The sequence below is a fragment of the Macrobrachium rosenbergii genome, chromosome 57 (assembly GCF_040412425.1).
Source record: "Macrobrachium rosenbergii isolate ZJJX-2024 chromosome 57, ASM4041242v1, whole genome shotgun sequence".
Taxonomy (NCBI): Eukaryota; Metazoa; Arthropoda; class Malacostraca; order Decapoda; family Palaemonidae; genus Macrobrachium; species Macrobrachium rosenbergii.
The window spans coordinates 3885391-3900390 of NC_089797.1; the positions used below are offsets into that span (position 1 = coordinate 3885391).

Genomic DNA, 15000 nt, shown 5'->3' on the forward strand with positions numbered 1-15000 from the left:
TAGTTGTGTTTCCATTTCGATAAATTCCGGAAATCTTGTAGAAATTTTTTAAATTCTTTAGAAAATTTTGAGAATCTTGTAGATAATTTAGGAAATCTTGTAGAGATTTTTAGAAATTATGTAGAAAATTTAGGAAATCTTGTTGAAAATTTAGGAAATCTTGCGGAAAATTTAGGAAATCTTGTAGAAAATTTTGGAAATTTTGTAGAAAATTTAGGAAATCTTGTAGAAAATTTAGGAAATTTTGTAGCATGTTTAGGAAATTTTGTAGGAAATTTAAGAAGTTTTGTAGAAAATTTAAGACATTTTGTAGAAATTTATGACATTTTGTAGAAAATATTAGAAATATTGTAGAGGTTTTTTAAAATTTTGTAGAAAATTGAGGAAATTTTGTAAAAAATTTAAGAAATCTTGTCTCTTGTAGAAAATGTAAGAAATTTTGTAGAAAATTTAAGAAATCTTGTAGAAAATTTAGGAAATTTTTTAGAAAATTTAGGAAATTTTGTAGAAAGTTTAGGAAATTTTGTGGAAATTTCAGGAAATTTTATAGAGCATTTCGAAAATTTTGTAGAAAATTTCGGAAGTCTTGTATAAAATTTAGGAAATTTTACAGAAAATTTAGTAAATGTTGTAGAAAGTTTAGGAAATTTTGCAGAAAATTTAGGAAACTTTGTAGAAAATTTAGGAAATTTTGTAGAAAATTTACTAAATCTTGTAGAAAATTTAGGAAATCTCATAGACATTTTTATTTCATCACCGCCTGAGTTCTTTATTATTTCAAAAGAATCTTTATTGTTTTCAGAGTCAAACCAACTTACAGTAATTTGTTTTCATTAAATATCAATATTTTAGCCATTTGTAACTTACACTGATAAATCTGAATGATTCAGAATTCTATATTCACTCCATTCCCCAAAAAGAATGAATGAATTCTCCCCCACTCCCCCAAAAAATAAACATAACAGAGAAAATAACCTCGTTGATGTTGTTTTCGATTAAGCTAGCCATATGCCAGCACGGACTCTTGCTCATAAAGCATTAGACTGTATTCAGAAACTCTTAAAAAAATTCCTAACTGTACTAGTACCTCTAATCACAGGTTCTTACCTCATACCAGAAGCAACGAGGTAAAGCTCTGCTTCAAAGACACCTGTTACACCTGTGGTCACACTCGATCACTGCTCCTGGACAGGCAAGCAAAGGTACTGGTCCCTCTTCACCACTCTCGAATTCCAAGATCGATACTGAGTTGGTATTTGTGCGCAGAGAAAACTCTAAGGAAAATGCCACGTGACATCGATTACATTCGCGGTTTAACATTCAGTCTCCACGACGATCCCTGTTTTAACTTCTCTATTTCCTCCTGAAACCTCGAATCCGATGGGGAAATAACGGATCTCTTGTAGGAAGAACGAGAAAGGTACAATCTGCATTCCTTGTGTCGTCAGATAGTATCAGATAGCACAGTGAACGTTAAAGACATTTATTTGTAACCAATCCAGTTAACATTTATTTTTTAACCGCAGCAATTTGAAGAAAACCTCCCCAGTGTTCCCCCAGGGAAATTTCTGAATGTGTCCCAACAGAAACCAGTCAAAATCTATCACAGAAAGTATACTAAAAAATTTCTGTACATTACACAATGTTTTTTTAGGTACCTAAATATAAATCAATATTATTTCCCATTTCTGATATTTCTCATGAGAAATTTCTTTGTAACCAGTCAGGTTAAAGACATTTATTTGTAACCAATCAAGTTAAAGACATTTACTTGTAACCAGTCAAGTTCAAGACATTTATTTGTAACCAGTCAAGTTAAAGCAATTTATTTGTAACCAGTCAAGTTAAAGACATTTATTTGTAACCAGTCAAGTTAAAGACATTTATTTGTAACCAATGAAGATAAAGCAATTATTTTGTAACCAGTCAAGTTAAAGACATTTATTTACAACCAATCCAATTAACATTTATTTTTAACCAATCAAGTTAAAGACATTTATTTGTAATCAATCAAGTTAGCATTTATTTGTAACCAATCAAGTTAAATGTTGTATTTTTAACCAATCAAATTAAAGACATTTATTTGTAACCAATCAAGTTAACATTTACTTTTAACCAATCAAGTTAAAGACATTTACTTTTACCAGTCAAGTCAGAAATATTTATCTGTAACCAACCAAGTTAAAGACATTTATTTTTAACCAGTCAAGTTAAAGACATTTATTCGTAACCAATCATGTCAGAAACATTTATCTTTAACCAATCAAGTTAAAGACATTTATTTTAACCAATCAAGTCAGAAACATTTATTTGTAACCGATCAAGTTAAAGACATTTATTTGTAACCAATCCAGTTAACATTTATTTTTAACCAATCAAGGTTAAAGATATTTATTTGTAACCAATCAAGTTAACATTATTTTTAACCAGTCAAGTCAAAGACATTTATTTTTAACCAGTCACGCTAGAAACATTTATTTGTAACCAATCAAGTTAAAGACATTTATTTGTAACCAGTCAAGTTAAAGACATTCATCTGTAACCAATCAAGTTAAAGACATTTATTTGTAACCAGTCAAGTTAAAGACATTTATTTGTGACCAGTCAAGTTAAAGACATTTATTTGTAACCAGTCAAGTTAAAGACATTTATTTGTGACCAGTCAAGTTAAAGACATTTATTTGTAACCAATCAAGTTAAAGACATTTATTTATAATCAATCAAGTTAAAGACATTTATTTGTAACCAATCAAGTTGAAGCAATTTATTTGTAACCAGTCAAGTTGACGACATTTATTTGTAACCAGTTAAGTTAAAGACATTCATCTGTAACCAGTCAAGTTAAAGACATTTATCTGTAACCAGTCAAGTTAAAGACATTTATTTTGTAACCAGTCAAGTTAAAGACATTTATTTGTAACCAGTCAAGTAAAAGACATTTATTTGTAACCAGTCAAGTTAAAGATATTTATTTGTAACCAGTCAATTTAAAGACATTTATTTGTAACCAATCAAGGTAAAGACATTTATTTGTAACCAGTCAAGTTAAAGACATTGATCTGTGACCAGTTAATTTAAAGACATTCATTTCTAATCAGTTAAGATAAAGATTTTAATTGTATTCAGTCAAGCTAAAGTAATTTGTCTGTAATAAGTTAAATTAAATAAATTTCTTTGCAACCAGTCAGGTTGAAGACATTAATTTTCAACCAGTAAAGTTAGAGACGTTGATTTATAAACTAGTTAAATTAAAGACATTTATTCACATCCAGTCAAGTTAAAGACATTTATCTGTAATCGGTTAAGCCCAGTTAAACTTAAGACATTTATTTGTAAACAGTCAACGTAAAGAAAAAAAAAATTTATCTAGAAACATAACGTCCTCAGATATCGAAAGTAATTCCACGCGCAGAAAGGAAAATAAAAGTCTCACTTTCTTCATAAACTGCGCTTTGTAAACTAATGCAAGCGATAACCAGCTCATACCGAATCACGCAGAAAACTGTACCTTCTGTTACTTGCAGCATAAGGACCAATATTCATTCTCAAATCTTACGCTGTAAGCAGTAAAGGCCAGTGGGCAGCTCTCACTAGTTTATGCTTTATGACGAAGTATCAAAACATCTACAATTCTAAACCAGCTTCACCTAGATCGAATGGATTCTCTCTCCCCTTATTTTTACGACTTTTCACAAACTACAGAAAATGAATACCTTTAAAAACTAAGAAGAAATGGAAAGAAAGGCTATAGCCGCATAAGAAATTCATACACGCGTGTCATTTGAGTCAGTTTCCCGTGATTAATTTGGTTCAAAAAAATATCGAACAGGTAATTTTCTGGTCGTTGGGTCTATCGGCTGGTCAATGTGACTACCCACGTGCAGGCGGTGTGATGGGATTAAATGACTAACAAGGTCGCTTTGATAATGTTGAAACTGCACAGAACATTGAAACTCACGGTCTTAGGAATTACATCAAGCACCAAATTCTTATCTTTATCCCAAATAATCTTGATATATGCTTCATTTACTGTTTACTGTCCTAAAATTATAAAAAAAAATTAAAATTTACTCAAAGCAGTGCAGTCTCTTATCAGCAAGGCGGTTATCATGACAATTATTGCTCTTGGAGCGGGAAATTCTATTGTCACAGTGATTCGATCTTGTTCAGAATTCACCGATTTCTGTATTCTATTCACGCGCTTGAAGCTGCATGAACGAACTCCATTGCACTAGGATCAAAATGCATATAACAGGCAAATCATTGATGTGCTATATGGCATTGTTTTCCTTTTTTCTTTCTTTTGAGAAATTAAACAGCTGGCAACAACAGGCCACTCATGTGAACAGTTTTATTTTCTTTTCGTATTAATCATAATCTGCTGTGACTTCTTTTACTACTTTATCATGGGATTTATGTTTTAATAAGAAACAGTTTTAAGTAGCCAGGCGGAAAATAAAACATATAATCAACACGCACATCATGATTTTATTCTATAAAAGTCCTACGTAAAATATCATTTCATAGTATCGGCGCGGCCCTCGGTCTAGTTGCCACCAAGATGCTTCAGTTGCCACGTACCGCCAGACGAAACTCCAGGGCAATAGCTACTTCTTATTGTATCCTTTATATCGCTTAAATTTCGATAATTTTAAACAGTGAGAGGCAAAATTACTGGCCGATCACTTTACGTAGGCGTCACGCGACTACAAACACCGGTAATATTACTCGCAAATGAGAGATGGAAGCGTTCTCTTCAGAGAAACATCTGAATAATTACTTGCGCATCTAACACAAGCACAAAGGGAGCAGTTGAACCCGTTCGTCCGGACAGGAAAACGCTCAACAAAATGCGGTAAGATGATTTTCATTAATTTCCTTTGTTTTCTTTGTTCCTCAGTTCAGTAAATACTGAACAGTTCACGTGTACTCTCTTCATGATAGTGTGCGTGTACAAATTATAATTTGCTGTGCTTGACATTTTTTTTTCTGTGAAATCGATGTGAATAGTCTATGACCAATTTTTATGATTTATTTACGTCTGTAGGTAGTTTTGTGATGAAGACTATTTAGACAATTCGTTGGCTATATGAATGCCTACGTCTTTATATAGATATGAGGTACAGTTTGATTCCATTATGGGAAATACTGAAATTTCAGATTTTTTAAACTTGTTTAGTATTGATCTCCGATAATGACTGGCAATAATACTTTCGAAGCTCTCGATTATAGCCAATCTTAGCTGATGACACAAGTTACGAGAAGAGAGAGAGAGAGAGAGGCCTTTGCGACAATGACGTCTCGAGATATAAGTATTTCTTGCAACTCTGTGCAGCCAGCACAACAGCATGACTCTGTGCAACCAGCGAAGCAGCATGCACCCAGTGACCTCATGAAGTACAAAAGAACAATTGAAGTTTTGAAAGCTGTGTAAAAAGGCTGTTATTGACAGTTGTTAAGATTTTTTTTTTTTTAAATAATCACAAACTACCAGTTTTTATTTTGACACCTAGACGGTGATAGAGGTTTCTAAAATGTTGTCAAAAACGAGCAATCCCTCTAGGAATGGATTTCCAACGTAGTGAATATTATTTTAGTGATATTGAGGCACCAAGTGTCTTAACCACTATTACCAATACGCCTTCGACTGTTTTTTATACTATTATTTAGCTTACTAAACGTCTTCCCCCAACCCCCTCCAGAGGGGATGGCTTACTTTGGGATGAGGTTGCTACCCCCAGGCAGCTCCCCACCCTAGCTTAAACACACCACAGTCACCTAACCACCAAATACTTACCGTAATTCACTACGTTAACCAAAGACATTTCAACATCATGGGATCGATTCTGGGTTTCTCCTGGCGAGGCAGGGTCGTTAACCTTTGACCAACTATTAAATCACCAACTTCGTCATTCTTTACTATTTTACTCTCCTTTGAACGTTTCACCACATGTACAAACCATATACATATATATATATATATATATATATATATATATATATATATATATATATATATATATATATATATATATATATATATATATATATGTGTGTGTGTGAATACTTTAAGAACATGATTTAGTTGCTTTATTGAGCATCACATAATGATAAAACTTCATTGTGGTATTAGAGGTTTTTAAAAATTTTGTTTATATTGACTGATAGTTTTAATTTTAATGCCGTTTCATGCCACACTTGTATACATTTAGTTTCACTCACAGGATCTTGGAGGAAAAGAAGATTGCCCTGGGCATTGGGGCGGGCATAGGGGCAGCACTTGTCGGCTGGTGGGCATGGCAAAGGTCCTCAACTCCACCTCTTCCGGACAGGTGAGTTGATTGCCTACAACCTATTTGAATTCTCTGTGCATCGCAGGTATGACTGACAAGTGAGGTTTTGTCTTGAAGATTTAAAGTGTCTTCTGGCTCGCCATTTTCTCCTTGATACCTCAGAAAATGTTCTCGTGCCCCCGTCCAATATAAATACAATACAAACATATGAAAAGGATTATTGATACAACCCTTGCTGGCTGTCATGTCTCGTACCCCCAAGGTTTAAGGCTTCGTACCCATTTGGGGGTACAGGTACCCCAGGTTAAGAGCCACTGATTTAAAATGAAAGGTTTTGTTTTCTGGCTTTACCCAAAAGAAATAATCTCTAGTTAATATTACTGTAAGCTGTCTGCGAGAGACCCTCTCGGCTGCGTTCAACTTATAATGTGAATTTGTTTCAATTTTCTTATTAATATCATTAAGTGGACTGCAACTGTGGCAGCAATTATCATTATTTCACGAAAGCGTTGTTTTCGTAATTTATTCATTTTAATAATTCTATCTTTTCTCCTCTCAGGGGACTGAATGCATTAGATGATCAACATTATCATCAAAACAGCTATTTTGAATTACCCTTTACACTTCGTAGTGGGGTAGTGCCGCCAGTGCACCTCATGCAGTGCACTGTAGGCATTACTCAAGGTTCTTTGCAGCGTCTCTTCGGCCCCTAGCTGCAACCCATTTCATTCCTTTTACTGTACCTCCGTTCATATTCTCTTTCTTCCATCTTTCTTTCCAACCTCTCCTAACTGTTACACCTTTCAAACCTTTTACTGTCAGTTTCTCTTCCAGCGCTGAATGACCTCATAGGTCCCATCGCTTGGACTTAGGACTGAACTCAATATTCTATTCGACTCTATTACCTTTTACATGGCCTTCGAGAAATAAGTGACAACCCATTAAAAACCTAATGAAAACAGATGAATTAACAATGATTATCCTCGTCATTATTCAACAGTTGGGAGGAAGTAGGCGAGGTGTCCGAGTTGGTCATCTATCCGGTAAAATCTGCTCGCGGCCTCCGACAGAAAGAAGGGCAGGCGGGGATCTATGGACTGAGCTCGAACCATCTGGAAGACAGGTACGAAAGACAGTATTTGTTACCCCCTCTCTCTCTCTCTCTCTCTCTCTCTCTCTCTCTCTCTCTCTCTCTCTCTCTCTCTGGCGTTGCATCCCAGGCTGAATTTAAGCCATCACCTGCCAAGTGCAAAGATCTCTGCTTGCCAGAGCGTCTGTACTGACCAAAGCCAAGATGGCCACTTGCCAATATGGCTTCATGTTACAGCTAAGTAATCAAAACTCATAAAGGCACGTTAATTCATTGACCTCGGGGCTTCCAATCTTACCGTTGGTTTGACATCCAAGGTCAAGATGTGACCCTTGGCTGCAGTATCTTATTATTATTTTTATTATTCCAGAGTCTTCATGGTCGTCAACGCAGAGGGGACCCTCGTCACCAGCAGGCAAGCCGAGCGCCTTGCCGCCGTCGTGACCGAGTGGCAAGGTCACACCTTGACCTTGAAATTCCCGGGCCACGAGGACGTTTCAGTCGACGTAGAAAATGGCCTCAGAGACAGACCGGTTGTGGTGTCAAAGTAAGTCTTGGAAAATATTTATTTTCGACTTTTCATTTCAATATGTCTAGTACAGTAATCCTTATAGTTATTCGGTAATCTTTATTTAACCTAAACAATTGTTTCCCTTTATCTGCTAAGGGTGCGACCTACAACAGTTTACTAGCCACCAGGTGCATAAATTCACTACATAAATCAATTCAGGCACACATTCGAGCTCATTGGAACACGCCTAAATTGTTCAGCCACTCGCCATAAGCTTATCCCCAAAATCTAACTTTTGAACGTAGCATCGGCTACCTAATGATGTCACTGCTCATTTGTGCACTAAAACTAATAACTAGCAAATTTTTTTTTAGATGGTTCGGTCATGTAGAAAGAATGGACGCTAAAAACAAAAAGTAGGAGAAGAAAACTCAGAAATTGGTAGATGGTGTCAAAGAGGTATTGGAATTTTGGGACCTCAACATCCCGTAAGCGAGACAGAAAGTAATAACGCAGTGTGTGTGTAAGCGTGTGTGCGGGCGTGTAAGGGGATTTTAAAACGCTCAGTAGGTGTAATAAGTGACTGATGTTGTGGAAGTTTCCTAAAATAAGGAGTCATCCAGGATTTGAGACTTTTAGTGTGAAAGGCCCAGTGAATTATGGAAGGCGAAAACACACACACCCATATATATATATATATATATATATATATATATATATATATATATATATATATATATATATATATATATATATATATATATATATATATATATATATATATATACGTACACATATGTATTATTATTATTATTATTATTCAGAAGATGAAACCTACTCATATGGAGCAAGCCCACCACAGGGGCCACTGACTAGAAACTCGAGCTTCCAAAGAACATTAAGGTGTTCATTAGGAAGAAGTAAGAGGAAGTAAAGGGAAATACATAAAGAGGAGATCCCACTTATTAAAAAAGAAAAAAGGAATCAGTAAATTAAGAAAGACATAAAAATGCATTAAAATGCAATGCTTTTGTCCTTGTGTGTAAAGGTCCCCTGCATAATTTTCTTCCGTGTCTCCTCCAGATTCCGGGCCCTGAAACTCCAGGGTATAGACTGCGGGGACGAAGTCTCAGCCTGGCTCTCGACAGTCTTGCACGATGACAAGGAGAAAGTAAGACTGATATTCAAAGGAGACTTGGTTAAGGACAGGCCCGCTGAAATACCGCAAGTTAAACACGAATTCACTCAATACAACAAAAGAGATCGAGTGAGTTTTCCTTTGCAGAGAAAACTTTCCACGCTCTCATTTTTAGCTTTGGCTGTTTATGCTTTCTTTTTTAGCTTTTGCTGTTTATATTTACTTTTCATCTTTAGCTGTTTATGCCTCGTTCATGTCTTCGGCTATTCTTGTTTCCATTTTGTCTTTAGCTGTTTATGTTTTTAGGTTTTGCTGTTTGTGCTTTCATTTTAGCTTTTGCTGTTTATGCTTCCCTTTTATCTATAGCTGTTTTTGCTTTCATTTTATGTTTAGTTGTTTATGCTTCCTTCTTACCTTTAGTTGTTTATCCTTCTATTTTGTCTTTAGCTGTTTGTGCTTCCATTTTATCTTTAGCTGTTTATGCTTCCATTTTATCTTTAGCTGTTTATGCTTTCATTTATCTTTAGCTGTTTGTGCTTCCGTTTTATCTTTAGCTGTTTATGCTTGCATTTTATCTTTAGCTGTTTGTGCTTTCATTTTATGTTTAGCTTTTTGTGCTTCCTCTTTATCTTTAGCTGTTTTTGTGGTTTAGGTGTTTGTGCTTGCCACTATCTTCATCTACGTCTTAACAAATTCTAGAGTTTCTCGAATACTGCCTTGAAACGCAAAATGTCACCGGAAGGTCCTTTTTTTGACTCACAATTATTTTATTTCACAATTTTCACTTTTTGTCAACCAAGGTATTAGGGAACTAAGTCCTTATAAAGCTTCCAAATAGAGAACACATATAAAAATACGTAAGTTAAGGAGTTAGGCAAAAAGGTAGCTAGAATACATATAGAAAAAGATAAGAAGTGTCAGAGGATTGAATGTCAAGCTGAAACTGAGTGAAGTTGACTAAGAGTGCTCGGGAGTTTGGTGTTTGGAGTGTATAGATAAGGATTCCAGATTTCCTTGACTGGGAGACCACATTGAAAGTCTGTAACATTGTAAATTTCAAGGAAGACTGTCATTACGGATCTCCTGACAAGTGAAAGTTCGTAACACTATTAATATCACAGCATATTGCCATTATGGATCTCTTAACAAGGGATCTGCATTACAAATCCTGGTCAGGGAAAGCTAACCAATGTTTCAGTGGATTTCGTTCTAGAAGACGAGGCTTCCGCAAAGCCACTAACTTCTAACCAGGCCACAAAAACGCAACACCTACATTTCAGCTAGCATCAGCTGATTTAAAATACAACTCGACACTAGTACGTACCAGTATAGCATCCTCAAATATCCACAGCAATGCACTTGGGTATTTAAAATATGACTTTAACTTGATTCGACAGGCCGTGTATACAGATGACAGCAGCTACCACTTGGCCTGCCAATCTTCGCTGGAGGAACTGAACTCCCGTCTGGATGCACCCATCCCGATGGACCATTTCCGCCCAAATATCGTGGTGAGTGGCTCGCAGGCTTACGATGAGGACGACTGGGTCTATGCCAAAATCGGCGAAGTGATTCTCAGGAGACTGAAGCCGTGCGAGAGGTGAGAAAACTTGTTTGGGAAAGAAGAAGAAGAAGAATCTGAGTCTTTTTTTAAGTTATACATTATATGTGGTATATAATTAATGTTAAGTACATCTCATATCCTCGAAGACGCGTGTATATCATTTCAAATTCGCTGATTTTTTTTTTATTCTTGTTGGAAAATATGACAGTGATTTATGTCGTAGATATTCATCATATGTGAAGTATATAATTATAAGCTACGTGTCCACCCACCAACACTTTGAATTCTGTCGTAACTTGTGCCACACTCAAACAATGCCCTCTCAGACTTATGAAGTCTTGCGAGTTCAGGGAGTTACGTGACTTTGCAATTTCTCAGAGCAAAGCCAATGGGGCTGACACCCAATGGCCTCTGCCTCTGTAAAGAACAAAGATTATATGAATCAGTTAAAATAGAAGGCGGAAGTAAATCGGTACCTTTGGCTTATGCATATCAACATCCCGTACTTTGGAAAACTCACATTTCCTGATTTGTAAAAAAAAAAACGGCGGTGTTTTATTGTAAATGAGAGTTGAACTATTTCCTTACTTTTATGATTCATATTTTATCATTCTCTTCAGGTGCTTGCTGACGACAGTTGATCCAATCAAGGGAAAAAGAAATAAAAACATGGAGCCCCTCACTACTTTAAAGAAGTAAGTGGATAATATTTATTCTCTGGGAAGTTTGGTGTTAGATTTTATATATATATATATATATATATATATATATATATATATATATATATATATATATATATATATATATATATATATATATATATATATATATATATATATATATATATATATATATATATATATATATATATATATATATATATATATATATATATATATATATATATATATATATATACTAACGATTATAATTCTGTCCACTCTGTACCTCTGCCAGGCCTCAAATTCGCTGCAGCGCCATTTCTCCGAAACAAGGATCATGACTTGAATCTCTTGGGGAATCTTATTCCATTTCTGTCATGCTGCTGGACAAACTCAATGAAGCCCACGCGACTCGCAACAACAGTCAGATGTTTTATTTGTCTGCCATAGAGACGTTACCTGTATAATTCACTTTTAAAACATGATGAACACACACACACACACAGCGTGTGCGTATATGCTAATACTTCCAGGTTCCGTAGACTCACATTAGTCTTGAATTGTACTTGGTTTCATGCTACTGGTTTTTCTCTGTTGTTACTTTTATTTATAACTTTCACGTTGCTTGGAGGTGTGTGTTTGTGTGTGTGTGTGTGTGGCTGAACTCGCAGCTTGGGTCTTGACAGAAGATTAAACACCTGCGGCAGACAGCAAGGCTTCAAATTCCACACCGCATTCACAAATGCACATTGTCTTCAACGTTACTGAACAGTCCAAATGCTTTCTGCAGCTGGGCCTCTAGGATCATAATACAGAACATCAGCAGTTACCATTCTTGCATTTTGAAACCGATTGCGAGATCCTATAGCATACATTATAATGTGGGACGTCTTAGAGAGGCAACTCCGCAGATAATTGTGGCTAAAGACGAAGAAGAAGAATTGTGGTATAATCATAAATCTCGTTGCAAGACATGTTACTCTGCGGTTCTTCCATCTGACATGTAGCCGCTGTAGATTCCCCTTACCTCTTGGCCGCTTGCTCCAGACAGCTAGGATCTGTTGCAATATTCGTTTGAGCTTCTGGTTTTTTTTATTTTCATCATTTTACAAGGCAGGAAGTCATCATTTCATCTTTTTACGAGGCAGGAACCCATCATTTAACCGTTTAACAAGGCGGGAACCCATCATTTCATCTTTTTATAATGCAGGAACCCATCGTTTTACCTTTTAACAAGGCAGGAACCCATCATTTTACCTTTTAACAAGGCAGGAACCCATCATTTCATCTTTTTACAAGGCATAAACCTAACATATTATCTTTTAACAAGGCAGGAACCCATCATTTAATATTTTTACAAGGCAGGAACCCAACATTTCATCTTTTTACAAGGCAGGAACCCATCATTTTATCTTTTAATAAGGCAAGAACCCATCATTTCATTTTTTTACAAGGCAGGAACCTATCATTTCATCTTTTTACAAGGCAGGAGCCAAGTATTTTATCTTTTAACAAGGCAGGAACCCATCATTTCATCTTTATACAGGCAGGAACCTAACATTTCATCTTTTTACAATGCAGGAACCCATCATTTCATCTTTTTACAAGGCAGGAACCTAACATTTCATCCTTTTAAAATGTCACTTATGTCATTTGTCTGATATTCCTGTTCATTTTGTCCATAGTTTCTGGAGAACTCACCTGGACCCTCTTTTCTCTCAGGTACCGGCTGCTGAAAGATGCCCCTCCCGAATTAGTCACAGCTTGGAAGTCGAAGCCCATCTTTGGCCTCACAATGAGCATCGACGCCACAGGGAGAATAGCTGTTGGAGACAAGGTCTTCATTGCCAGGGCTTCCGTCTACCCTCAGTTCAGAGGGTACTGAGGTTTCTTCAGAACTACTTGAAGAAAATTGAGTTTTGTCAGAATTACTTGAAGAAAATTAAGTGTTTGGCAATTTTCTTCAGAACTACTTGAAGGAAATTGAGTTTTCTTCAGAACTACTTGAAGAAAATTGAGTTTTCGTCAGAATTACTTGAAGAAAATTGAGTTTTCTTTAGCACTACCCGAAGAAAATTAAGTTTTCTTCAGAACTACTTGAAGGAAATTGAGTTTTCTTCAGAACTACTTGAAGGAAACAGAGGGTTTCTTCAGAACTTCTTGAAGAAAATTGAGTTTTCGTCAGAATTACTTGAAGAAAATTGAGTTTTCTTTAGCACTACTTGAAGAAAATTGAGTTTTCTTCAGAACCACTTGAAGGAAATTGGGTTTTCTTCAGAATTACTTGAAGGAAATTGAGTTTTCTTCAGAACTACTTGAATGAAATTGAGTTTTCTTCAGAACTACTTGAAGGAAATTGAATTTTTTCAGAACTACTTGAAGGAAATTGAGGTTCCTTTCTTCAGAACTACTTGAAGGAAATTGAGGTTCCTTTCTTCAGAACTACTTGAAGGAAATTGAGGTTCCTTTCTTCAGAACTACTTCAAGAAAACCGATGTTTCTTCAGAACTACTTGAAGGAAACTGAGGTCTCATCAGAACTACTTGAAGGAAACGGAGGTTTCCTCAGAACTACTTGAAGGTTTCTTCGAGTGAGGAACACTCAAACAGCAACACACAAAATCCGAGGAGCTCTCGACAGTCCATCCTTCTTGCTTTAGATTGCTTTAGATGACATTATTTACTGCACTTGCTGACTACGTCATGAATCATTGTCACATGTAACCAAAACTGAAACTTTGAGCATTGATTAACATCCACATACCGCTTCTTTATGTGCATGTATGTTGTCATGAAGTTTTTATGTATACTGAAAATAGTCACAGATGTATTATGAAATAAAGCAAATATCTTTAGGTGCTGATTTTTCGTCCTTTTCCTTCATCCAAGAGTTACCAGTTTTTTTTTTTTTCTAGTGGAGTAAGGGGCTTTGTCTTATCCAAAGAGTCTGCAGTAAAAACCAAAAGATAAGCTGTATAATCTCATTATTTTTTTTAACGCCTTTACACCAGAATATATCCCTTTTTAAATCATCATCATGGGGAAATGACAACAATAATCGATGCAGAAAAACTTTTTTATTTGTCAGAGTTTTTCTTCGCTCAACTGGCTGCAATGGAGGAAAGCAGTGCACGAATAAGTGATGAAAAAAGAATAACTGGTTACCTTCGTGGTTGAGAATGAGAGTGAATTTTACACATGGAGATCAAATTCATATCTTCACTACACCTCCTATTAACAAACGGGTCAATGACGAGCTATCCCATACATCCTACTACGAGATTGTTTGGCTTAGCCTCCCCTGAAATAAGATTATTATAATATTTATACATACATACTCATGGAAAATATTGATAATAGGAATAAAAAAAACTGTTTGAAATTATTACCATTATTTTACGCATAAGGGATAAAGAGAGTCCCAAGTTTACAGAAAATTATAATTCTGTCTTTTTATTATATAGTACTTTTGCTGTGGATAATGATGTAGGGAAAAAAATAGAAAATGAAAAAGAAACTGGATTAAAAGAAAGGATTAGAAGGTCTTAGAGATTATATATATATATATATATATATATATATATATATATATATATATATATATATATATATATATATATATATATATATATATATATATATATATACATACATAGAGCTTGCTTTCTCTGTCAAAATGCTAAACTGAAAAAATCCTTATCATACAAAATATTTTCAATATATCTTTATTTATTTATCAAATT

General features: G+C 35.2%; 2 protein-coding genes across 5 annotated transcripts in view; one reads left to right on the forward strand and one right to left on the reverse strand.

Moving 5' to 3' along the window:
- Positions 1-10496, reverse strand: part of LOC136837029 (mitochondrial amidoxime-reducing component 1-like) — an 18145-nt gene extending 7649 nt beyond the window's left edge. Inside the window, exon 1 of the mRNA XM_067101578.1 lies at positions 10357-10496. Coding sequence (XP_066957679.1) covers positions 10357-10367 — 11 coding nt within the window. The 5' untranslated portion in view covers positions 10368-10496. The remainder of the gene's footprint in view (positions 1-10356) is intronic.
- LOC136837028 (mitochondrial amidoxime-reducing component 1-like) lies at positions 4526-14112 on the forward strand. 4 transcript variants are annotated; one of them, XM_067101577.1, is made up of 9 exons: positions 4526-4855; positions 6225-6332; positions 7294-7416; positions 7754-7930; positions 8978-9161; positions 10430-10632; positions 11217-11291; positions 12981-13144; positions 13247-14112. In XM_067101577.1, the coding sequence occupies exons 1-8, from the start codon at positions 4851-4853 to the stop codon at positions 13141-13143; spliced, it is 1038 nt and encodes a 345-aa protein (XP_066957678.1). In that variant the 5' UTR covers positions 4526-4850; the 3' UTR covers position 13144; positions 13247-14112. The 4 variants fall into 4 exon arrangements, with proteins under 4 accessions (XP_066957678.1, XP_066957675.1, XP_066957676.1 ...); XM_067101575.1 differs by having other exon boundaries at positions 4836-4855; positions 6213-6332; positions 13247-13370; XM_067101574.1 differs by having other exon boundaries at positions 4799-4855; positions 6213-6332; positions 12981-14112.
- Positions 14113-15000: the final 888 nt, after the last annotated feature.

Coding starts and splice junctions, on each gene's coding strand:
- LOC136837028 (XM_067101574.1), top strand. Junction 7,417..7,753: donor TCGAACCATCTGGAAGACAG/GTACGAAAGACA, acceptor TTATTATTCCAG/AGTCTTCATGGTCGTCAACG. Junction 10,633..11,216: donor AGACTGAAGCCGTGCGAGAG/GTGAGAAAACTT, acceptor CATTCTCTTCAG/GTGCTTGCTGACGACAGTTG.